Raw genomic sequence first — 27,168 nt, 5'->3', positions numbered from 1 at the left:
ATTTTGCAGTGAGAAATAAGTATTTGATCCCCTGCAAACCACTATGAGTTCTGGCTCCTACAGACCAGTTAGATGCTCCTAATCAACTCGTTACCTGCATTAGAGACAGCTGTCTTACATATGCACCTGTATTCATCATGACCAAACCGAAAAGGCGGATCCTGGGCGGCTTCTCCCGTTGACAGTGACTGACAGTGATTGACAAATATCTGCTTATACATGTACACAGGCAGAGGCTTGCCAGTCACTGTCAGCAGAGGGAGAAGCCGACGGGGACCCACCTGTATGACTATTCACCCATGAGGCTGGCTGCTATTAAAAGTATGTTTTTCTCTGAAATGCCTCAGTGTTGCAGAGACAAACATACATGGCTGTGATCATACAGCCAGTGGCTGATACATGCTGCCCACAGTTTGGGCAGCATACATCAGCTGACAGGTTCCTTTTACATAGAGTGCAAGTGCAAGCCACAAGGTCTGGACCACTGGACTACTGTATATATATAAAATAAAAAATGGCAGCACTGCCATTCTTAAAAGGAGGAAAAAAAATATTTACTGTATTCCAAGTCAATGTACACGACATTTTGACTCTGGCAATGAGCCTTTTTCAAAAGGGAATATTGCCATTTTTATCTTATAAGTAAATAGTTATGTTGATAGAGTGAGATGATAGAGAGATACACGGATAGATAGATAGATAGATAGATAGGAATGGGATAGATAGATAGATAGATAGACAGAGAAATAGATGGATAGATAGATAGGTAGGTAGATAGATAGATAGATAGATAGATAGATAGATAGATAGATAGATAGATAGATAGATAGATAGACTAATTATAGTGTCATCTGTGGGATGATTATCCAGGAGCTTGCAGCCCATTTTGGTATTGTTTTTATTTTTGATTGGTTCTGTTTTACTTTTATACTTTTATAGATAGATCAAATTAATTATATGTTTCATGCTTGGTTTTTGATTGGTGCTGTTTTACTTTTATTGTTTTGTAAATAGATATATAGATAGATAGATAGAAGATGGATAGACAGATAGATAGATAGATAGATTTATATATGGATAGATATATAGATAGATAGATAAATATGGAGATAGATAGATAGATAGATAGATAGATTGATAGCTAGATAGATCAAATGAATTGTTTCACACTTGGTTTTTGATTCGTGCTGTTTTACTTTTATTGTTTTGTAAATGGATAGATAGATAGATAGATAGATAGATAGATAGATAGAAGATGGAAAGATAGATAATAGCTAGATGGATAGTTATATAGATATATATATATATATATATATATAGATAGATAGATAAATATGGAGATAGATAGATAGATAGATAGATAGATAATAGCTAGATGGATAGCTACATAGATAGATATATAGATAGATAGATAGATAGATATGGAGATAGATATGTTAAGGGAGGGCAATAATCCTTCACGGTTGACCAAGTGAGTGTCAAATTATTATGTTGATTGCAATCCACAGAAAACCAAACGGAAGCAATGTTCTGTACTGGGAGGATTCAAAGAATCTCTGATCCCGTTTATTTTGCTTAGCATTTTATATTGTTTTGAGTATTTTAATAGCCAATCAACTCTGCAGCCATACTACAGTACTATAGGCTAACTAATGTTAGTACAATTATTACGGTAACACATATATGGTCATATTATCATCGTTAGTTCAAAGCACTATGGAAATTTTACAATGTCAAACCTGGCCTAAACAAGTTAGAAAACAGAGTGTCTGACAAAATGTTCTCTTGAGAAAAAGTTAGTGTGAGAGAAGTTCCATGGGAAGAGAAAGAAAGAATGTATGTTATGCAAGGAGTGATAATAACATGATTTTAAAGCAAGCAGACAAAATGGAGTTGCTCTATCATGAGTATCAATATGTCCTTTACATTCCCCCCTAAAAATTATGTTATTATCAACAATAGAGGTGCTTTCCCAGGGTCATGTTTTGAGCCTGAGGGACATTGGTCTTCACCCAATTAGTGCCCTTGTTACCAATTGGGGCTGTCGCGGCATGTCCATCCACCCTTGTTAGTTGATATAATCATAAGCTCAGATCTGAGGTTGGTTGGGGCAAGCTGGTAAAGGTCATCATTCCCTTGTCATCCAGGTCCTCAATGCTGGTTACATGTCCGTGTATAGTAGCACTGGGTGTCGGTTAGCAGCGTCCTCCTTGCTCTCTATTGACTGGCAGGTTTTCCTCATGCAAAATGGGATACAATAAAAGACTAGTTTTAGTAAAACTTATATTAACAAGCAAGCAACAATATGCAACACTCTTTGGTCAATTCATTATGTTTGTTATACTCTTCCCTGAGTTTCCTAATGTCTTCCATTTTAGTCTTTTACCATATGGTAGAGTCGGGATCAATATAGTGACAACAGGCTGGGCCAATAACCTGACATATCCCTTCTTGAGCTGCTGTCAAATAGTCCAGCACTAAAGTATTTTGATTAGCCACTATGATAAGCTGATTCTGCACTGCCACAGTAGTATTAATTACTTTCAAAATATTCCATATCTGGTCATCTAAGTAGTCAGTGACTTCCACTAACTTGTCCCATATTTATGTAACCATAGGGTAGAGGAAGACAGTACTGGCTATCTTATTGGGTATACTCATTTGAACTAAATGAGGTCTTCCTGATGGGCGTGGGGTGTTGTCTTTGGCATGTTTAAAAATGGTATAAAGAGGGATGGCTCTCATATCTACTTTACTATGGGGAATAAGATAAGTGGCTGAAGTTAGCCGGCCCAATGTACAAGTCCCCCCTACTCCGACTGGGAGCCATTTGTATGCATTATTCCCACAGACCCAATATGTGGCTGATGGTAAATCCCATAAAGCAGAATGCTGTAATACTAATTTATGCACCAAATCAATAAAAACGGTGTTATTTGATATCATACACCATAAAGGCATTTGTCCCAGGGGGCTACAATATCCAACATTTGGATTGCCACATGTTGGATTACTAGGCTTATATTCAGAGGATTCATTACAAGGGATATTACCAGATATTTTATAACATGTGTCATTGGTACCTTTTATAAACAGATTTGTATGTACTCATGAGTGATTATGAATGTATCTTTCCAACAATGACAGTTTAAAAGCATCTGCCGTACTAGAGGTAGCATTAAAACTAATCTTTAAACCTTCAGTTGGTATAAAGCCTAAATTAGTCAGGGAAGACTTGTTTCTGGGCACCCATATGTTTCCATTAAGGGCAAGAAATTGCAGATGTTTACTAGTGGCAGTAAGATTGTCCTGCCACCACAAGGCATTTTTTGCCATGGTGTTCCATAATCTACTGAACTTAGTAGCATTATTAGTAAGGGCGTCACTACAATTGGGCCAGTTTAATATTTCTTCCAGAGTGACTGGGACCACCAGAAAGGGCATACTAGCGGCTGAAACTGTTGAGTGAGTGCATATCTTCTAATTGTCTCAATTCTTGTACCAAAATCTGATGGTGAGTAATGAACTTATTATTAAAGGGGTCAGTACTCTGTTGTAGGCTATTCCATGTATTGACTAGTTTAACCATACATATTATCTGTAGCATCGGCGTCTCTGCCCCGTACTAGGCAGAGACGCCGTCCCTCTCACCTCCCCGCTCCTGGCGCGGCGTTCTCCAGCGCTTCTCTCCCCGCTGCTTCCGGCACGCGCTCCTTCCCCGGCAGTGTGCTTTGGGCGCGTGCGCTCCCCCTCTCTTAAAGGGACCGCGCGCGCCATCCTAAGGAGTCCCCGGCCAATTGCCGGAGGACCTCCCATATTTAAGGCACCTCCTCCAAAATGGAGGTGCCCGAGCAATGTTGTTGCAAAGCCTTCACTCTGCTTCAGCCCTCAGGTCCCGTTGCCAGTTACCTGCCAGTCACCTGCCAGATTCCTGCTTGATACGTGCCTGATATCCACTTACCTGCTTGCAAGCCTGCGGTCGGACGGTCTGCCTTCCGACACCTGTCAGTCTGTCTATGGACCAGCCTGCCCGCTCTCCTGGGAGCGCTCACCTGCTACCTGCCTGCAAGCCTACCTGGAGGCTCTGCCGTTACTTGCCGTGACCACCTGCCTGTCCAGAGACTCTTGCCCGCTCACCTGGGAGCGCTCACCTGCTACCTGCCTGCTAGCCTACCTGGAGACTCTGCCGTACCATCTGCCCGTCCAGAGACTCTTGCCCCCTCACCTGGGAGCGTCCACCTGCTACCTGTCTGCTAGTCTACCCAGAGACTGTCCCTGTCATTTGCCGTGACTACCAGCCCTTCTACCCAGAGACTGTCCCTGTCACTTGCCGTGAGTACCTGCCCGTCTTCCCTGGGAGCCACCCGCTTCCTCACAAGGACCGCCCCTTGTAGAGTTGCTCAGAGGTTCCGCCTCCCAGACCCGTTACAGTTTGCTCGGGCCATGGAACCCGGTGGCACCAAAGCTCCCTCGCTCTCAGACCTATGTCATGAAGTCATCTGCGGAATTTCAACTCTTTCCTGGACACTCTGACTGCTCCTCCAGCAACCACCGCTAGTGTCATGACTCGCAGCCCGGCAGCGCCGCTGCCCACCAATACCATGGCATCCTGCCCCGGACCCCGGCTTTCTACACCTCCACGCTTCGGAGGCGACCCCGCTCAAGCTCGGGGCTTCATAAACCAGTGCACCCTGCACTTTGAACTCCTGTCCCAGCAGTTTATCTCCGACCGGGCCAAAGTAACCTTCATCATGTCCCATCTCACGGGGGAGGCACTGGCTTGGCTAAATCCTCTATGGGAGAGAGGAGACCCCCTGGTGTCCAACCTGCCAGCCTTTCTCACGGCTTTCCGGAAAGTCTTCGACGAACCCGGACGGAAGACCTCATCCGCATCATCTCTGCTACGCCTCCATCAAGGAAATCTCACCGTGGGCCAATATGCCATACGGTTCCGTACCCTTGCTTCAGAGCTGGCCTGGGATAACGACGCCCTGGTGTCTGTCTTTTGGGAGGGTCTGTCTGGCCGTATTAAAGATGAACTCGCCGATCGGGACATACCTATCACTCTCGACGACTTAATAACTCTTGCCACCCGGATTGACATCCGGGTCCAGGAACGCGCCAAAGAGGTCACCCGTGAGAGGAGGTTTCCACGTCTAGCCTCTACCTTTCAGAAACCTGTCACTTCTCCCGCTACTCCCCAGGCGCACTCACCCGAGCCTATGCAGGTCGACCAGACCAAGATGGTCAAAACCCGTCAAGAGTTACGCCGTGCCGAGGGGAGCTGCTTCTACTGTGGCAGTAAGGAGCACCGGATCCGTTCCTGCCCGGAGAGGTCGGGAAACGCCTGTGTCTAGGATCGCTCAGAGAGGTCGTCCTAGACAAGAGTAAACCCTCTCCATCTCTGTTGCTGTCGGTCTCTATCATCTGCGGGGAGAACCGTTATTTTGAACTAGCCCAACTTGACTCTGGAGCTGCCGGAAATCTCATTTCTCAGTCTCTGGTAGAGAAATACCACATTCCCACCAAACCTCTAGCTGTACTCTTATCTGTCGCTGCCGTGGATGGGGTCCTCTTATCACATTCCATCCAACTCATCACCGAATCCATAACCCTGCAGGTGGGAATGCTGCACTCTGAGAGCATCTTCTTTCATGTTCTGCCTGGACTCTCTCACGCCCTCTTACAAGGCCTACCTTGGCTTCAGAGACATGCACCCGTGCTTGATTGGCAGACCGGAGAAGTCCTTCGCTGGGGACAGGACTGCCATAAGACTTGTTTAGTTCCCGTCCATCCTGTCCGTCCTTCTCCTACTCCAGCCAATCTACCTGGTCTTCCGGCTCCTTATTGGTCGTATGCGGACGTCTTTAATAAAAAGGAGGCAGAGACATTACCCCCTCATAGACCATACGACTGCCCAATCGACCTGATGCCCGGCGCTACTCCTCCCCGTGGGCGCATTTACCCTTTGTCCGCTGCTGAGACCCGATCCATGTCAGAATATATTGAGGAGAATCTGGCCCGGGGATTCATCCGGAAATCTACTTCCCCGGCGGGAGCAGGTTTCTTCTTCGTCAAAAAGAAGGACGGCTCACTCCGTCCCTGTATAGACTATATAGGCCTTAACCAGATCACGGTGAAGAATAAATACCCCCTTCCGCTCATTCCGGAATTATTTGACCGTCTGAGGGGGGATAGAATCTTCACCAAGCTGGACCTCCGTGGGGCGTATAGCCTGGTCTGTATCCGTCAGGGGGATGAATGGAAGACGGCATTCAACACCCGGGACGGCCACTATGAATACCTGGTAATGCCCTTCGGTCTCTGTAATGCTCCCGCCGTCTTTCAAGAGTTGGTCAATGACATCTTCCGGGACCTTCTCTACTCCTGCGCAGTGGTGTACCTGGACGACATCTTGGTCTTCTCTCCGTATCTCCCCACACACCGGAGGGATGTTCGTCAGGCTCTGCTCAGGCTCAGGCAGAACCACCTCTATGCCAAATATGAGAAGTGCCTCTTTGAGCAGACCTCGCTTCCGTTTTTGGGCTACATAATTTCTCAGACCGGCCTACGAATGGATCCTGAGAAACTGTCTGCCATCGAGAAGTGGCCTCGACCAGAGGGGTTGAAGGCTATTCAGCGGTTCCTGGGCTTCTTCTCCAAACTCTTCTCCTCTTCCGAGCGCAACTATTCTATAGGAGGCCGAGAGTTATTGCCCATTAAGCTGGCATTGGAGGAGTGGCGTTACCTGCTCGAGGGGGCTCTTCACCCGGTAATAATTTACATGGACCACAAGAACTCGGCTTACCTCCAGAGTGCCCAGAGACTTAACCCGCGCCAAGCCCGGTGGTCCTTGTTTTTTGCTCGCTTTGATTTTGTTCTTCATTTTCGCCCGGCTGAGAAAAACATCAAAGCTGACGCCTTGTCCCGATCCTTCCTGGTGTCTGATCTTGAGGAGGAACCTAAACACATCATCGATCCCGCCAGAGTAATGCAGGTGGCCCCCGTGAGTCTAAATCGTCTCCCTCCCGGAAAGACGTTCGTAACGGTACCTGATTGGGAGAAGATCCTACACTGGGGTCACTCGTCTAAGCTTGCTGGCCATGCCAGTCAGAAAAAGACCCTCCAGCTTATCACCCGGCACTACTGGTGGCCTACTCTGCACAAGGACGTAATAGACTTTCTTTCTGCCTGTGTGTCCTGCGCCCGCATCAAGGTTCCGAGACACCTGCCAGCCGGTCGCCTCCTTCCTCTTCCAGTACCTGCTGCCCCGTGGCAGCATATAGCTATGGACTTTATAACAGATCTCCCTGTCTCTGCCGGTTGTACGGTCATTTGGGTGGTCGCTGACCGCTTTTCAAAAATGGCTCATTTCATTCCCCTGCTTGGCCTCCCGTCTGCACCCGAGCTGGCTAAAGACTTTATCCGCCACATCTTCCGTCTCCATGGCCTACCCCTCCACATCATGTCGGATCGAGGGGTTCAGTTTACCTCACGCTTCTGGAGAGCCACATGTAAACTGCTGGACGTCACCCTGGACTTCTCCTCTGCTTACCACCCTCAGTCCAATGGTCAAGTGGAGCGGATCAATCAGATCCTTACCAGCTATCTCCGGCACTTTGTAAATGCCCACCATTCTGATTGGGTGGACCTCCTTCCTTGGGCCGAGTTCTCTTATAATAACCACGAGAGCGAATCCTCTTCCAAGTCCCCGTTCTTTATTGTCTATGGCCAGCACCTCCGGATTCTGCTTCCTGTCTCCGTTTCTGTGGACAATCCTGCTGCGGAGTCTCTTGTCAGCGAATTTTCTACTATTTGGGAGAGTACCAGGTCCACTCTTCTTCTGTCCTCTGAGCGGATGAAGAGATATGCTGATAAGAGACATCTGGATCCACCTCAATTCCGTCCGGGAGACAAGGATTGGCTCTCGTCCAAACATGTGCGGCTCAAAGTACCCTCCTTCAAGTTGGGCCCTCGATTCATCGGTCCTTTCGAAGTCCTCAGGCAAATTAACCCTGTGGCCTACAAATTAAAACTCCCGGGCACCCTACGGATTCCCAACTCCTTCCACGTATCTCTCCTCAAACTCGTTGTCTTTAACTCTTTTTCCAATAATCCAGGTGCCCCTCCTGCTCCGGTTTCCGCTGATGACGTCTTTGAGGTAGAGAGTATTCTGGCCTCCAAGAGGGTAAGAGGAAAGACCTTTTTTCTGGTAGATTGGAAGGGGTTTGGTCCTGAGCAGAGAACTTGGGAACCCAGGGAGAACATCAACGTCCCGCATCTCCTTGAAAAATTTCTTTCTGGCCAAAAAAAGAGGGGGCCTAAAGGGGGGGGTACTGTAGCATCGGTGTCTTTGCCCCGTACTAGGCAGAGACGCCATCCCTCTCACCTCCCCGCTCCTGGCGCGGCGTCCTCCAGCGCTTCTCTCCCTGCTGCTTCCGGCACGCGCTCCTTCCCCGGCAGTGTGCTTAGGGCGCGCGCGCGCGCTCCCCCTGTCTTAAAGGGACCTCGCGCGCCGTCCTAAGGAGTCCCCGGCCAATTGCCGGAGGACCTCCCATATTTAAGGCACCTCCTCCAAAATGGAGGTGCCCGAGCAATGTTGTTGCAAAGCCTTCACTCTGCTTCAGCCCTCAGGTCCCGTTGCCAGTTACCTGCCAGTCACCTGCCAGATTCCTGCTTGATACCTGCCTGATATCCGCTTACCTGCTTGCAAGCCTGCGGTCCGACGGTCTGCCTTCCGACACCTGTCAGTCTGTCTATGGACCAGCCTGCCCGCTCACCTGGGAGCGCTCACCTGCTACCTGCCTGCTAGCCTACCTGGAGGCTCTGCCGTCACTTGCCGTGACAACCTGCCAGTCCAGAGACTCTTGCCCGCTCACCTGGGAGCGCTCACCTGCTACCTGCCTGCTAGCCTACCTGGAGGCTCTGCCGTTACTTGCCGTGACCACCTGCCAGTCCAGAGACTCTTGCCCGCTCACCTGGGAGCGCTCACCTGCTACCTGCCTGCTAGCCTACCTGGAGGCTCTGCCGTCACTTGCCGCGACCACCTGCCTGTCCAGAGACTCTTGCCTGCTCACCTGGGAGCGTTCACCTGCTACCTGCCTGCTAGCCTACCTGGAGACTCTGCCATACCACCTGCCCATCCAGAGACTCTTGCCCGCTCACCTGGGAGCGTCCACCTGCTACCTGTCTGCTAGTCTACCCAGAGACTGTCCCTGTCACTTGCCGTGACTTCCAGCCCTTCTACCCAGAGACTGTCCCTGTCACTTGCCGTGAGTACCTGCCCGTCTTCCCTGGGAGCCACCCGCTTCCTCACAAGGACAGCCCCCTTGTAGAGTTGCTCAGAGGTTCCGCCTCCCAGACCCGTTACATTATCATAAAACATCTCAGCTGTTGGGATTGTCAGGAGCACTTGGTATGGTCCGTCATACAATGGTTTTAGTCCGTGTTTCCAAACATCCCTCCTCACATACACATAATCTCCAGGCCTGAGGGTATGACAACCTTCAGCATAAGCTGGATCTGGAATAGAAGATGATACTAATGCATGGGTGTTAGTTAGGGCTTTGGTAAGCTGAATCACATATTGCACAACATAAGCTGTTTCTTCTGATAATTGTTGTGGGGTAAATCTAGCTATAGCTGGTTGTGACCTAAATAGTATCTCATAGGGTGACAGTTTGTGTTTCCGTATGGGAGTGTTGCGTATGTGATATGGTGCAATGGGAAGGAGCTCAGGCCACTGGGCCTCAGTCTCCTGCATCATTTTGGTTCATTGCCCTTTTAGTGTGCCATTCAATCTCTCCACCTTGCCACTTGACGGTGGATGGTAAGGAGTATGTAACGTCACAGTTGATCCAATCATGGTAAGTATTTCTTGATATATGCATGAGGAAAAGGCTGGTCCTTGATCACTTTTGATAACTTCTGGGACTCCATACCGGCAAACAACTTCAGAGACCAGCTTCTTGGCGGTAGTCTCAGCAGTCATGTTTGGAACGGCGAATGCCTCTGGCCAACTGGAAAACATATCCACTACCACTAAGCAGTATTCATATCGTCCTGCTTTAAGGAGAGTGATGTGATCAACTTGCAAGGTTTGGCAAGGTGTTTTGTCGGTACATTCTGTAATCTACCTGGGTTGCAGGTTTGGCATATTGTGCAACCTTTGTTCTGTGCTCTCAACACGGTGGAAATTCCTGGAGCCCAATAGAGTTTCTGTACCAGTAACAAAGCTTGATTCTTCCCTCGATGTACCGGTCCATGGGCCCAGGCTGCAATGGCTGGATACAGGAGTCGAGGCAAACAGTACAGTTGTTTCTTCTTCCATAGCCCATCTATCAACTTAGCACCCACCTCCTTCCATGACTGGCGTTCTTCTTTAGAAACTTTTTGCTGTGTGATTGGAGGGACCAGTTGATGCTCTTCTGCAGGTTGATCCTGGGTTGGCACGGAATTTAGCTGTTTGGCCTGTTGCCGCGTAAGAGCCATGGACATGGATGTTAGAAGAAGAGCTGCTCGCTTAGCATGGAGATCAGCAAGGGCATTACCTCTTGCTTCAGGGGCATCTGGTCGGGTATGAGCTTTTACCTTTACGACAGCCAACTGTCTTGGTAGTTGCACCGCTTCCATCAATTGTCTGACGCTTTCAGCATTTTTCACAGGAGAACCTGCAGTCAGAGCAGTCAGAGCTTTGAGCTCTGCTTCCTGTGCTGACATACTGGGAGGTAAGACTGCAGCCTCTACCAATGTATCTTCAGTTGTGACAGCATACCCAGTATGAAACCTGCCAGAGGTGTCAACATATCCGGATCCATCCGTATATAACGTAAGTTGTGGGTCATCCAAGGGTACTTCCCCCACTAGAACAAGTGGAGTTGACTCCGCAGTAATTTTTTCTGGACAATCATGAGGTGGAGCCTCTTTCCCCTCTCCTTCAGGTGCTGGTAGCAGGGTGGCTGGGTTGATGGTGGTGCACCGGTGTAATGTCACATTTTCTGGCAAAATCAACGAACACTGCAGCCGCAGGTGTCTCTGTGTAGACAGATGTTTAGCTTGCAGTAAAGCCAGAACTGCCGCAATATCGTGTGGGACATAAATGTGATCCTCAGGTCCAAGGATGATGTCCGCCGTCTTCTCAAGTAACTGCTGTGTGGCGTGAACCACTCGTAGACAGCTGTGGGAGGCTACTGGATCCAGATGCGCTGAGTAATACCCGACTGGGCACTGCTTTGTACAGTGTCTCTGCTTGAGTACTCCGGCTGCATGTCGTCCTGTCTCAGAGACATACAAATGGAAAGATTGAGCATAGTCCGGATTTCCAAGGGCAGGGGCTGTCATTATCCTTGACTTTAGTTGCTCAAAGGCTTGTTGCAGCTGTTCTTGGTGGTCCTTGCCTTGTTGTTTACTAGAGATGAGCGTTGTTCTACTCGAACTGTTCGCCAATCTCAAATTCGAGCTGTTTTGGGCGGTGTTCGAGCCGGTCGGCGAACACGAACAATTTGAGAAAAATTCGGCTGTTCGAGGTTATGTTCGATAACTGTTCGTGCACCAAAATCATAACTGGATTTTTTCTCAGTAATGATGAAAATTAATGTTAATACGCAGTTTGAGTGTACAGCGGGGCGGGGGGAGGGGCAGGGGATTGATCTCTGCAGGAACAATGAAGATCTCCATTTTTTTTTCTCTTTCCCGCATTTGCAGTGGGGAGGTGCAATCTGTCAGCCTATCAGCAGCGCACACACGGAGCGAAGTGCTTTTTTTCACACAAGCAAGGGCATGTGTGATTGGCAGTGTATGTCACATGTCCTTGCCCTATAAGACCAAGCCATTTTCCCCGTCGCCACCATTTTCTCACTGCTGCAGCTGCGTGTTAGACGGCACCGCTGTTGCTGTGTGCGCTATACCTTGTTAATTTCAAGCCAATTTTCGCACAAATATACAGATAGCTTGGGAGTAGGGAATAGTTGTGATTGCAGTCCTTTTAAGGACTAGGTTACAGCATTTCCTACGACTTTTATCAGGCAGGTCTGTGCTCTTAAATAGATAGATTGTGGGAGTAAAGACTAATTGTAATTGGAGTCCTTTTCAGGACTAGGTTACATCAGTTCCTATCAGTTTTTGCCAGGCAGGTCTGTGCCAGTGCTGTGCAAGTTTTTTTCACAGCATTTGGCTGAATCTAGCAAAGCTAATCCTTTTTGGCCTATTGCAGAGTGTGTTAGTCAGTGGAGTAGCCTATCTGTGTTGCAAGATATACCACCTGTGTATAGAATACCAATTTTTTTACTGCACCTAGTGAAGTAAAATCTTTTGGGCATAGCATCATTCTATTAGTCCATCTATACTGACCTCCATCAGGTTGCAAACTGAATATAATTTTTTTCTGCATCTAGCTCTGAAAAAATATTTGGGCTTCTAGCAGTGTGTGGGACTTGGTCTATTAGTCCATCTATACTGACCTCCATCAGGTTGCAAATTAAAAATAATTTTTTTCTTCATTTAGCTCTGAAAAAATATTTGGGCTTCTAGCAGTGTGTGGGACTTGTTCTATTAGTCCTTCTATACTGACCTCCAGCAGGTTGCAAATTGAATATAATTTTTTTCTACATCTAGCTCTGAAAAAATATTTGGGCTTCTAGCGGTGTGTGGGACTTGGTCTATTAGTCCATCTATACTGACCTCCATCAGGTTGCAAATTAAAAATAAGTTTTTTCTGCATCTAGCTCTGAAAAAATATTTTGGCTTCTAGCAGTGTGTGGGACTTGATCTATTAGTCCATCTATACTGACCTCCATCAGGTTGCAAATTAAAAATAATTTTTTTCTTCATTTATCTCTGAAAAAATATTTGGGCTTCTAGCAGCGTGTGGGACTTGTTCTATTAGTCCATCTATACTGACCTCCATCAGGTTGCAAATTAAAAATAATTTTTTTCTGCATCTAGCTCTGAAAAAATATTTTGGCTTCTAGCAGTGTGTGGGACTTGGTCTATTAGTCCATCTATACTGACCTCCATCAGGTTGCAAATTAAAAATAATTTTTTTCTGCATCTAGCTCTGAAAAAATATTTGGGCTTCTAGCAGTGTGTGGGACTTGGTCTATTAGTCCATCTATACTGACCTCCATCAGGTTGCAAATTAAAAATAATTTTTTTCTTCATTTAGCTCTGAAAAAATATTTTGCTTCTAGTAGTGTGTGGGACTTGTTCTATTAGTCCTTCTATACTGACGTCCAGCAGGTTGCAAATTAAAAATAATTTTTTTCTTCATTTAGCTCTGAAAAAATATTTTGCTTCTAGCAGTGTGTGGGACTTGTTCTATTAGTCCTTCTATACTGACGTCCAGCAGGTTGCAAATTGAATATAATTTTTTTCTGCATCTAGCTCTGAAAAAATATTTGGGCTTCTAGCGGTGTGTGGGACTTGGTCTATTAGTCCATCTATACTGACCTCCATCAGGTTGCAAATTAAAAATAATTTTTTTCTGCATCTAGCTCTGAAAAAATATTTGGGCTTCTAGCAGTGTGTGGGACTTGGTCTATTAGTCCATCTATACTGACCTCCATCAGGTTGCAAATTAAAAATAATTTTTTTCTGCATCTAGCTCTGAAAAAATATTTGGGCTTCTAGCAGTGTGTGGGACTTGGTCTATTAGTCCATCTATACTGACCTCCATCAGGTTGCAAATTAAAAATAATATTTTTCTTCATTTAGCTCTGAAAAAATATTTGGGCTTCTAGCAGTGTGTGGGACTTGTTCTATTAGTCCTTCTATACTGACCTCCAGCAGGTTGCAAATTGAATATAATTTTTTTCTGCATCTAGCTCTGAAAAAATATTTGGGCTTCTAGCGGTGTGTGGGACTTGGTCTATTAGTCCATCTATACTGACCTCCATCAGGTTGCAAATTAAAAATATTTTTTTTCTGCATCTAGCTCTGAAAAAATATTTGGGCTTCTAGCGGTGTGTGGGACTTGGTCTATTAGTCCATCAGGTTGCAAATTGACTTGTTCTATTAGTCCTTCTATACTGACGTCCAGCAGTTTGCAAATTGAATATAATTTTTTTCTGCATCTAGCTCTGAAAAAATATTTGGGCTTCTAGCGGTGTGTGGGACTTGGTCTATTAGTCCATCTATACTGACCTCCATCAGGTTGCAAATTAAAAATAATTTTTTTCTGCATCTAGCTCTGAAAAAATATTTGGGCTTCTAGCAGTGTGTGGGACTTGGTCTATTAGTCCATCTATACTGACCTCCATCAGGTTGCAAATTAAAAATAATTTTTTTCTACATATAGCTCTGAAAAAATATTTGGGCTTCTAGCGGTGTGTGGGACTTGGTCTATTAGTCCATCTATACTGACCTCCATCAGGTTGCAAATTAAAAATAAGTTTTTTCTGCATCTAGCTCTGAAAAAATATTTTGGCTTCTAGCAGTGTGTGGGACTTGATCTATTAGTCCATCTATACTGACCTCCATCAGGTTGCAAATTAAAAATAATTTTTTTCTGCATCTAGCTCTGAAAAAATATTTGGGCTTCTAGCAGTGTGTGGGACTTGGACAGAGACGTAGTACTGGAAGCACGTCAACAACTGCATCCTCAAACACAACTCTGCCTCTCACCACAAGTCGTGGTGGCTCTTCAGGTCGCATGGGTGCTAAGCCTTGCATAGCCTGGGCATTTTTTCAGATCGATAAAGATGACCCAACTCGTGTTATCTGTAACATTTGTCAGCAAAAGCTAAGTAGAGGCCAAAAAATACATAGTTTGAGTACTTCATGCATGAACCGGCACATGGACATGAAGCATAAGTTGCAGTGGGAAGCTCAGTGTGCTACAATGCGGTCTAGCCGGCCGGGCCAACCACTGTCTGCCATATCTTGTGCATCCGCGGCCTCTTCATCCTCTGTGACTGGGGGGACAGCAGTCACACCTGTTTTGGGGCGCAGACCTGCCACCTCTTTACCCGCAACAGCCAGCGTGATTGGCAGGTCATCATTTTCTTTGGAGGTGGTAACACCAGCTGGTCTTGAGCGCTGTCCGACATCGATAGCACCACCTTTGGATCAAGGCAACCTAACATGTCCGCCTGCATCTTCCTCACAGACCGGCAGTTTGCCGGGGACACCCTTATCAACCCCGTCTAAGCACAATAGCCAGCCCTCGGTCCCTCAGATGTGGACAAGTAAAAGACCATTTCCTCCTAGCCATGAGAAAGCTAAGAGGTTGAATTTCACCATCTGCAAGCTCTTGGCTACAGAAATGCTGCCTTTCCGCCTGGTGGACACAGAGGATTTTCGAGACCTTATGTCCGTCGCAGTGCCCCAGTACCAGATGCCCAGTCGGCACTACTTCTCAAAGAAAGGTGCAATGTCACACACGTGCCTTGTATGGCTCACGTGTTGAACCTGGTTGTCCAGCAATTTTTAGCCCACTATCCCAGACTAGATGGCCTTCTGCAGAGGGCACGGTCGCTGTGTGCTCACTTCCGCCGTTCGCATCCCGCAGCTCAGCGACTTACATCTCTACAGAAGTCGTTGGGCCTGCCACTTCACCGGCTAAAATGCGATGTGCCTACCCGGTGGAATTCAACTCTGCACATGTTGCAGCGACTGTGGCAGCACCGACAAGCCCTGGTGCAATACGTTCTGACGTATAGCCTGGGCCAACGAGATTCAGAGGTGGGGCAAATCACGCTGGAGGAGTGGTCTCAGATCAGGGACCTATGCACCCTTCTGCACAGTTTTGAAATGGCGACGAAGATGTTTAGTGCTGACGATGCCATTATCAGCATGACCATTCCGGTGATTTACATGCTGGAGCACATGTTAAACAGAATTCGGAGTCAGGTGGTGGCACAAGAGGAGGTGGAGGAAGTAGAGGAGGAGGAGTTGTATGCGGAAGGGCTAACATCTGCAAGGTCCAGACGGTCGGCAGCACCAAGGCGGCAGGCATGTGAGGGTGGGGGAGATGGTTTTACCAGGGCGCATGGTAGCAGCCAAACTAGTGAGGAAGGTGCAGGAGCCAGGAAGAAGTGGAGGACGAACTGATGGAAGACTCATCAGATGAGGGAGACCTTGATCACATTTATGTTGTGCGAGGTTGGGGGGAGAGGACAGAGGAAGGAAGCATGATTGTTACCTCGCCACCAACACAACAGGGACTTGGTGCTCCTGGATGCGCAACACACATGAGTGCCTTCTTGCTGCACTACCTGCAACATGACCCTCGAATTGTGAGAATTAGAAATAATCCTGACTACTGGGTTGCCACACTGTTAGATCCCCGGTACAAAAGTAAATTTGCAGAAATTATTCCTGCCATAGAAAGGGATGCACGCATGCAGGAGTATCAGCAGAGACTGTTGCAGAATCTTACATGTGCTTTTCCACAAAATACCAGTGGTGCACGTAGTGAATCTCACAGTTCCAACTTGCCAACCGTGGGACCGTCAAGTGTTCAGCACTCAAACCGTAACAGAACCACAGTATCTGCTGGTAACATCAATTTTGCGGAATCATTTCACCACTTTTTTAGCCCATCCTTTGCAAGGCCACAGGAGACAAGAAGTCTGACACATAGTCAACGCCTAGAGACGATGGTACAGGAGTATCTCCAAGTAAACATTGAAGCCACGACTGTGTCACTGGACCCTTGCTCTTTTTGGGCTTCCAATCTGGATAAATGGCCGGAGCTAGCCACTTACGCCTTGGAGATCTTGTCATGCCCCGCAGCCAGCGTTCTGTCTGAACGTGTGTTCAGCGCTGCTGGTGGTGTGCTGACAGATAAGCGCACGCGGCTCTCCACTGATAATGTAGACAGACTCACGTTCATAAAGATGAACAAATCATGGATCCGAAACGACTTTTCTACCCCTGTGTCATCCTGGGGAGAGTAAAAGCTTGATGATTGGTTAAAATCACCCTACCAACCGTTTTAAGCTTTCAAATTACTAATCATGTTTATCTGTATCTTGACTGGAAAATAATTTGGGCTTTGTAGCAGTGTGCAGCACTGATCCTATTAGGCCATCTATAATAAGCTTCACCAGATTTAAAATTAAAAATAATTTTTAGCTGCATCTAGCCCGGAAAATAATTTTGGGGCTCCGAGATGCGCAAGACACATAAGTGCCTTCTTGCTGCACTACCTGCAGCATGACCCTCATATTGTCAGAATTCGAAGTAATCATGACTACTGGGTTGCCACACTCTTAGATCCCCCAAACTTTTTGATCAACCTTTTCATTTTAATAAAGACCAAAAAAATGGTCATTTTTGAAATTATAAGCATTAGCAGGTTGTTAGAAACTGAAATCAAACAGTTTTCAACTCAAAACTTTATTCTAGGTGATGTTACATTTTCACATAGGACCCCTTGTTCGAAAGGAGCTTCTGAACTCTCTCGTCCATTGAATTTGTCAGGTTTTGGATGGTTTCTGCTTCAATTGTTTTGCATGAGGACAGAATACCCTCCCAGAGCTGTTGCTTAGATGTGAACTGCCTCCCGCCATCATAGACACTCCTTTTAATGATGCTCCAAAGGTTCTGAATGGGGTAGAGGTCAGGGGAGCATGGGGGTCACACCATAAGTTTGTCCCCTTTTATGCCCATATCAGCCAGAGATGCAGATGTTTTATGTGCAGCATGAGATGGTGCATTATCATGCAGAAAAATGATCTTGCTGTGAAATACACGGTTCTTCTTCTTGAACCATGGCAGGAAGTGCTGTTTGAGAAAATCCACATACATTATGGAGTTCATCTTTAGCGCCTTCAGGGATCCTAAAGGGGCCGACAATCTCTCTCCCCATGATTCCAGCCCAAAACATTACTCCACCTCCTCCTTGTTGGCGCTGTAGCCGTGTTTGCGTGGGGTGTCCATCAACCAGCCATCCTCCACTCCATTCATCTGGACCATCGAGCGCTGCACGGCACTCATCCGTGAACAAAACAGTTTTGAAATCAGTCTTCATGTAATGTTTGGCCCACTGGAGCCGTTTCTGCTTGTGTGAAGTGGATAGAGGAGGTCGACAGGATGGCGTATGCACAGCTGCAAACCTCTGAAGGACCCTGCATCTTGTTGTTCGGGGGACGTTGGAGGCACAAGCAGCCTCAAAAACTTGTCTGCTGCTATGACAAGGCTTTTTTGCCGCTGCTCTTTCAACCTGACGTAATTGCCTGTAGGAAAGAGTCCTCAATTTGCCCTTATCAGCACGCACACGTGTGTACTGTGAATCAGCTACATACTTCTTGATTGCCAAGACACTTCATCCTGATCATCGCACAATGTTGATTGTAGTCATGCCTTGACCTAAACACTCCACAATTTGTTGCTTCTCAGCAGCCGACACATCCTTTTTCTTTCCCATTTTGGCAGAAAATGTAGGCTGCTTAATAATGTGAGAGAGCCTTCTTAAGTAGTCTTGCCTTTCATTGGACACACCTGCCAAACTAATTAGCACAGGTGTCTGCAATTGCTTACAGTGATATAAAGAGCCCTGACACACATCACCATCAATGAGTTTAACTGACAAACAAACAAATTCTTCCCTTATCACTCCTAAACACTTTTTGCATAATAATTTGGAACGCGGTGTACATGTGCTTTTCCACAAAACACCAGTGGTTCACGTAGTGAATCTTACAGTTCTAACTTGCCAACCGTGGTCTGTATGGAATTGTTCAATAAAGGGCCCAAAATTAAGATAACATAGATGGGAGAGGTCTCTATGAATAGGAATTCCTAAGTATTTGATACCCTGTGAGGGCCAGGCAAAGGGAAAGTTGGACTGGATGGAATCCTATATGGATTTAGGGAGGGAGACATCGAGGGCCTCAGACTTCGCTGCATTGATTTTAAAATTTTACCATGTAACAAAGTGATCTATTTCAGCCATAACAGCAGGGATGGATATATGTGATTGAGTGATATATACTAGGACATCATCAGCAAATAGAGAGCACTTGTACTCGGTGCCTCCCACCTCAATCCACCTAATATTGGGGTTATGGCGAATTGATGAGAGCAGGTGCTCCGTCACTAGGATGTATAAGAGAGGGGACAGAGGACATCCCTGCCTTGTCCCATTGGTGATTGTGAAAGGTGATGAAAATGTTCTGACGCACCCCCTGGGCCTTGGGACACCCAGAGCCGGACCCTTTTTGGTGGATGCTGGTGGTTGTAGTCTTCGTGGCGGCGATCCGGTTCCGTGGCTCAGGGCGGTCAAACCAGTGGCGGAACTATTTATGTGGTTTTGATGTTTAAATGTCCGACTACGCCACCCGTGGATTGCGGTCAGAGTGAACCGCCGCTGCAGGGCAGACCGCTAAGGCTGGTGTTGTGGGTGCAGCAGAGCGTAGCAAAACTCCCCACGGGAGGAGTATAGCCTCAGGGCAGTGTATGCGGAGGATGGGGGTGATGGTGCAGGGCAGCAGCAGTAACGACACGGAGTCAGTGATGCAGTTCAGGGCCTTTACTCACAGTTCTTATTATCCAGACCACGTCTGCAGGTAACGGCTGCCCACGTCGTACTGTGCTCACCAGGTGAGGGGCTCAGACAACTCCCAGATAACTTTGGAGCGCTTCACAGGACCCCCTTTGTGTGTCCTTTGTCTGGCCTTTCTTACCAACACTTCTGTCCGGCTGCCTCGGGCCTCCTCTTGGTAAACTTGGCGCCAGTTTCCCTGACCCTATGTGGTGCCTTCCTAGCGGGTGGAGCAAGGGGCTGCGCCACATAAAATGTCAGAGCCTCCGGTTTCTAGCTGAGGGTCGTTTCCTGCCTCCACTAGTTCGGGGACCGGTCTCCCCCTTTGGCCTGACCCCTCCACGCAGGTGGATTCGGGCGTGCGGTGGCGACTCGCCCGTCCGCACCCCTGGGATCCCTTCATTCCTCGTTCCTGGAGCCTTCTCCGCTCCTCTTCCTTCCTTCTCCCTCTTGCAGGCCTGGGCCTCTGTTACTAGGCCCGCCTCCGGAGCAGAGCTCATGCAGAGCCCCTGCTCCCTGCCACTTCTGCTCAGACTTCTCTGCACTGAACTAAGATGGTGCCCACCTTTTATACTCCCTTCTCAATGCACCCAGGAACTGCTTCCTCCCTGCTCCTGCACTGCAGGGTTCCCCTTCCTCAGTGTTCCCTCCCCCCACTCCAGCCAGGGACAGGGACTGTCGTGCCCATCTCAGGGGCATATTGGTCGCCCTGCCCCACGGCAATGTGGTGTAATGCATGCAGGTGTCGGGTCCTGATCCACACTCCATCCTTATCTGAGAGTGAGATATCACACCTCTGGGTGAGGTGCAATACGTCTGTAGCAACCGAGCCCTCGGTGCTACAGTTCCATTTATCTTCAGCCTAGGTGACGTATTGTGATACAGGGCCGTGATTTTGGCTATAAAAGGGTCCCCTAGACCCCTACCCCAAGCTTTTTAAGAGAATCATATATGGCGTGCCAGGAGACTCTATGGAATGCTTTCTCAGCATCCAACGAGAGTATCTACTTACAAATTTTTAACTGCATCTAGCCCAGGAAATACTTTGTGCCTAGTAGCAGTGTCTGCTAGTCAGCGGATTATCCCGGCTGTTAAGCAAGCTACACCACCTGTAGTTTGGACACTTAATTTTTTCAAAGGAAATGCTTCGGGACCACGGGATACTTAGTGAAGAGCATCAGGAGGCACCCCAAGGCATAGGGGCTGGGACTGGCACTAGGATGCCTTGCGGTGGACAGCCGAGCTCGATCCTTATAAAAGCTTTTTAACTGCAGCAGCTTTAGTGGACGCTACTGGAGCTGGAATTACGCGGCTGCTGGCATGAGACTTGCCCTCCAATAGATCCTTGTAAATGGATTTAAAGTGTATTCATTCAAATTAGAGGGACAATTTAAATTAGAAAGCTTAGAGCTGCCTCCACCACAGGGGGGCTCTCTCGACCCACCAGCGGACAGGCACCAGTATTGGGAGAGGGGGGCTGGCCGTCAGGGTTCACCGCGGCTCTGGCACAAACCCGGCGACACGGAGGTGGCACGGGCAGGAGCGGACTGGCCGTCTCGGCTTCTCACTTTTTGGATTTTAGAAGGGCATGACATGCCTATATCTGTGTCTCCCCCTCCTTTTACTCCTCCACCTCTTTTCTTTTCGCATGACTATATGTACTTGTCACTTTTCCATGTGTTAGTTGTGTCTTCTGAGCAGTTTGTCAGCTTTTGGACACCTTTGAAGGTGTTTTCTATGTGTTTCTATGTGTTTTTGTTTGCCTGCCATTGGTTTTAACGGTGTTCGAAGGTGTTCGACGAACAGTTCGACGAACAGTTCGGCGAACACACGGGTGTTCGACGAACCGAACCGAACTCGAACACTACGGGGGTGGCTCAACACTATTGTTTACATCAGCCAGAGTGTCTTCTTTTAATGCATCATATAGGGGCTGCATGAGACGTGAGACGTGAGGCGTCTGGGATCCATTGTCTGCAGTATGTACATAGTAAAAGGAACCATTGAAGCTCTATGAGATCTTTTGGGAATGGTAGTGCATAGATGGCCATCTTCCATTGTTCTGTGAGATGTCTGGCACCCTGAATAAGGCAATGGCCTAAGAAGACCACTTGACCAAGGCAAAACTGAAGCTTCGAGGCTGAAACTCGACAATTCAGTTTTGCTAGATGCTTGAGGAGGCTAACACTGGCCCTGATGGACATTTGCTCCGTGGGGGCACACAAAAGAAGATCATCCACATAGTGTAAAAGTACTACCTCACAGTTGTCCAGCTGCCATGGCAGCAGACAGCTAGACATGTTCTTTGCAAACTGATTAGGGCTATTCTGCGCACCCTGCGGCATCACCGTCCAAGTCATTTGCCTGCCCTGATATGTAAATGCAAACAGAAACTGACAGTCTTTGTGTAGTGAAATGCTAATAAAAAAAAAAAACGTTTGCTAAATCAATTACTGTAAACCAGACAACGTGTATGTGCATCTATTAGAAACTTAAGGATATATGACCATCTAGAAAATTAGTTTACATCACCATATTTTAGCCCTAATGTCAAAGTGGACATAAATATGTGCTGTTGAGGGTGGTGGATTGATTAGCCAACTTATCCTGAGCCCATATTTTGACGGCTTGACAGAAGTCAACCCCACTCTCATACATATTGGCGTCTAATGCTCTGTCACACACTGATCATGATGATCTTACTCATACACATTCTGGGTGTAGTGTGTATTGCTGCCTGTATTTCGGGTGTGCCAAGATGGCCACAACCAGAAGGAAGCATACTACAGGAAGGGTGCACCAAGATGGCCACCACCAATGGGACATGTGGTCAGAGGCTGGAGGTGATGCAATGGGTATAGCAACATGGCCGCTACAGGAAGGGTTGGAACTTTGGGCGGACATAGGTATAACAGATGAGGATGGGGCACTAGGAGTGGCTTGGGTAGTGGCAAGGGGTGGGTCTCCAGGACGGGGCGCATGACATGCAACACAATAATCTGCTGACAATGGATTCTGCTGGCCACAATTAGAACATTTCCAACAATTCATTACTCCGCCATTATCGGAGAGCAGTACCTTTGTAATACACATAACATAGCGTCTTTCCCTTATTGTCTGTATTTTCTTCCTCCATTCACCCTTTTTTCCTCTGCTCTGTATCAAGCCAAGGCCGTTTTGCTATGCTAGCAGCTGTAACTGGGCGCTTATCTGGCAGCACGCATATTTCAGTTAACCATTTAAGTTCCTCCACATATCCACATACCTTTTCCTTTGGTCAACAAACTCAGCGCAACCTTTTCTCACATTTATTCACTTTTCAACATTTCAACATTCCATTATCTTCCTTGCTGCATTTAACATCTTGTACTGTAATCTTACACAATGACATTACTCTTTTTGGTTTTCTCTACATGTATATCAAACTGACATGATAGCTGTCCTGCTCTTGTAGCTATCACCTCTCCTCTCCTTCTTTTAACGGACCATGGTCACGGATGTAATCATTAGATGCAGCTTGTATTGTAGGTCCCCCAATACGACATATCTCTGCAGCTAGCCCCCACCAATGCTGCAGTTTTGCATTTGCTGCGTTTACAATGATCCCAACCTGCTGTTGTGGTATACTCCCCATACCTATTCTCAGTATAGTGGAGAATTCCGAAGGACCATTCAGTAAAACAGACGCCACCTCCGGATACTAGTGTCCATGTTCTATTTCCCCAGTTTGGGAGAGGGTGAATAGGGAAGTGTTCAGAGGACCCTGGGTCTCTCTGAATGGAGTATGGACCATGGTAGGGGCAGGTGGGGGTAGTGATTTATAATACCCGCCATCAGCGTTAAGTAATGGGCGCTACAACACCGGGTTTACGTGCTCCACAATTATAGCACGTCTTGCGCCATCCTGGATTAGTGACCCAACACACATTACAGAGCCAACTGTCTGGGAAATATGATGGTGGCTGGCTCTCTGTGGGAAGTGTAGGGTATTTAATCTCATAAGGTATAAATTGCTCAGTTTCCAGATTCAGGGGCTGGGGTACTGCTACATTTGAGGGGGTAGGGGATGCTTCTTTAGGGGCTTTAGATTCGGGTTTCCTTTCTTGACATAAAAGTAATTGAAATAACCAGGCTTCATCTCCTCATCTATTTCAACATATCCTTCATCACAAATCTCATGTGCCACTTTCCTAAAGTTTTCAGCATCTTCCAACAATCCACAGCAGTCAACTAATCTACCCCTTTGCTGCCGGATGCCTTCACCCCACAACACAGGCTGAAGCCTCCCCTCCACAGGAAAATTTAACACCTTAAACACTTTTGGCGCATTTTTAAAAGATCTTTTCCCTTCTCGACTGATCATGATATTCATCACATCCTCCCCCTCCTGCAGGGGAGACAAAATTCTTTCTGCTCCACGGAAACATTGATTAATCACTACTGCCGCTTCACAACCAACAAAGATCCTTAATTCTTGTGCACAGTCTGGCCAGAGCTCCCAGCTGTTCCACTACTACCTACTACCTACTACTTACTACCTATTACTACTACCTAATACCTACTACCTACTACTTACTACTACTACCTACTACCTACTGCCTACTACTACTTTTTAATTCACCCCACCGTCGGAGGAATCGTACAGACAGCTAATGAAAGGAGGAGCACTTTTGCAGCTTCGCAGCGCTCCAGACACTCGATTTACATATATCTACTTGCGTGTCCTACTCAATCTTCGATCACCTGTCGCGACTGAAACTAACAATGTCCAGTCTTTTCTAAGAATCTTTGTTGGAAGTTAAAGAAGGGAAGATTCACACAATATTCACTTGTCAATCCGAGGTGATACTGCTTGGAAGTTAAATAATATCAGACCCCTATTGGGACTACACCCCTTATAGTTTCACCTTTGACTATATCCAACCAGGAAGTCCGAAGACACTGCAAACAACCACACACCACGTGGAAACCACGCCAAACGGTCAGTATCATCAGTAAAGAACTGGTGCACTTACCGTTGCTTTTTGTGGGGGATGATCTGTCCCAATTCTAGTGGGGGAGGCAGAAAGCAAGTCTCTCTTTGTGGACGTCCAGAGGTGGAGGGGCGTCCCTAGTTAGGGATCCGAGTCACGGCACCAACTGTTAAGGGAGGGCAATAACCCTTCACGGTTGACCAAGTGAGTGTCAAATTATTATGTCGATTGCAATCCACAGAAAACCAAACGGAAACAATGTTCTGTATTGGGAGGATTCAAAGAATCTCTGATCCCGTTTATTTTGCTTGACATTTTATATTGTTTTGAGTATTTTAATAGCCAATCAACTCTGCAGCCATACTACAGTACTATAGGCTAACTAATGTTAGTACAATTATTATGGAAACACATATATGGTCATATTATCATCGTTAGTTCAAAGCACTATGGAAATTTTACAAGGTCAAACCTGGCCTAAACAAGTTAGATAACAGAGTGTCGGGCAAAATGTTCTCTTGAGAAAAAGTTAGTGTGAGAGAAGTTCCATGGGAAGAGAAAGAAAGAATGTAAGTTATGCAAGGAGTGATAATAACATGATTTTAAAGCAAGCAGACAAAATGGAGTTGCTCTAGCATGAGTATCAATATGTCCTATGTGGAGATAGATAGATATATGTATAGATCTATAAATTGATATATGGATAGATCGATAGATATATAGATAGATAGAATAGATAAATAGATAGATGATAGATAGATAAATAGATAGATAGATAGATAGATAGATAGATAGATAGATAGATAGATAGATAGATGGATAGATAGATGTGGAGATAGATATATGGATAGATATATAGATTGATATGTGAATAGATAGATAGATAGATAGATAGAAGATGGATAGACAGATAGTTAGATAGATAGATTGATATATGGATAGATATAAAGATAGATAGATAGATAAATATGAAGATAGATAGATAATAGATAGATAGATAGATAGATAGATAGATAGATAGATCTAATTTATTGTTTCACACTTGGTACACATGCATTTTCTTTATATTTATAAAATCCTGCCCAGAATAGAGTGCTATTGTGTGCAGATAACGTTTATTCCACAGTTTTGCAGCACAATTGTTTACAATCTTCACTGAGTAGTTGTGAGAATTCTCTTTTATATTAATTTGCTAAAATTAGAGAAATTACAAATGCAATGTTTATTTGTCTCTCTATGGTATTTCTGGGCTGTAGTACAATTACCATATGTTACGTGCTATGTCTAATACTGCTATATCTCTCTTTACAGCCATTAAATTATGAGAAAAAGAAATTATATTTACTAAACATCGAAGGAGTAAATACTCATCTGGACTCAAGATTTTCTCACCTGGGACCTTTTAAAGATACCACTATGTTAAAAGTCATTGTCGGGGATGTAGATGAAGCACCATTGTTCACAAAGCCATTTTACGAGTTGGATGTTTATGAGAATGCAGATATTGGAACCATTGTGGGAATGGTAACAGCTCATGATCCTGACAGCTCTAATAGCCCAGTAAGGTAAGACATTGACTATAGTCTGAATACATATTTGAACAGCTACATGGTTCTTTACTTTCCAGTATACATATCTGGAACAGTATTTAGGATATATCCATATTTCAATGCAGTAATATAAAGGAACAAACAGGATATAAAAAGTAGATACTTACTGAAACCTGTAATGTCACACTATTTTTCTCATTTAGAGATCCTCCCACCGCAGTGTAGACCACAGAAAGGATTTCTGGCTAATTAGATTTTTTTAAAAATCAGATTGTCTAATCTCCAATATCTGACTTTATCAGCTACCTCAGGAACAGCCAGGGGACTGCATGATGCTGGATCTGTAACTCCCATATAAATAAATAGAAGTTATGAAATCTATATAACATATACCTTGGGAATTATGAAGGGTTGATAAAGAAAAAACCCTTTAAACATAAACAGATACAGGTGCATCTCATTAAATTAGAATATCATCAAAAAGTTAATTTATTTCAGTTCTTCAATGCAAAAAGTGAAACTCATATATTATATAGAGTCATTACAAACAGAGTGATCTATTTCAAGTGTTTACTTCTGTTAATGTTGATGATTATGGCACAAAAGTCATTATCTCAGTAAATTAGAATACTTTATAACAACAGCTTTAAAAATGTTTTTAAAATCTGAAATGTTGGCCTACTGAAATGTATGTTCAGTAAATGCACTCAATACTTGGTCGGGGCTCCTTTTGCATCAATTACTGCATCAGTGTGGTGTGGCATGGAGGCGATCAGCCTGTGGCACTAGTGAGGTGTTATGGAAGCCCAGGTTGCTTTGATAGCAGCCTTCAGCTCATCTGCATTGTTGGGTCTGGTGTCTCTCATCTTCCTCTTGACAATACCCCATAGATTCTCTATGGGGTTAAGGTCAGGCGAGTTTGCTGGCCAATCAAGCACAGTGATACTGTTGTTTTTAAACCAGATATTGGTACTTTTGGCAGTGTGGACAGGTGCCAAGTCCTGCTGGGGAATGACATTTCCATCTCCAAAAAGCTTATTGACAGAGGGATGTATGAAGTGCTCTAAAATTTCCTGGTAGATGGCTGCGCTGACTTTGGTCTTGATTAAACACAGTGGACCTACACCAGCAGATGACATGGCTCCCCACACCATCACTGATA

At 45.9% G+C, this 27,168-nt stretch overlaps 1 protein-coding gene across 2 annotated transcripts in view; it reads left to right on the top strand.

Annotated features, from left to right (window-relative positions):
• Nucleotides 1-27,168, top strand: part of CDH18 (cadherin 18) — a 1,254,587-nt gene that overhangs the window by 1,042,442 nt on the left and 184,977 nt on the right. For both annotated transcript variants that reach the window (XM_073678632.1, XM_073678633.1), the window contains exon 7: nucleotides 25,768-26,021. In XM_073678632.1, coding sequence (XP_073534733.1) covers nucleotides 25,768-26,021 — 254 coding nt within the window. The remainder of the gene's footprint in view (nucleotides 1-25,767; nucleotides 26,022-27,168) is intronic.

The sequence above is a fragment of the Phyllobates terribilis genome, unplaced genomic scaffold, assembly GCF_046119375.1.
Source record: "Phyllobates terribilis strain yellow unplaced genomic scaffold, ASM4611937v1 Scaffold_4__5_contigs__length_816908805, whole genome shotgun sequence".
NCBI classification, from domain to species: Eukaryota; Metazoa; Chordata; class Amphibia; order Anura; family Dendrobatidae; genus Phyllobates; species Phyllobates terribilis.
Note: the sequence above shows the minus strand (reverse complement) of the source record. Positions and strands in the feature narration are given on the sequence as shown.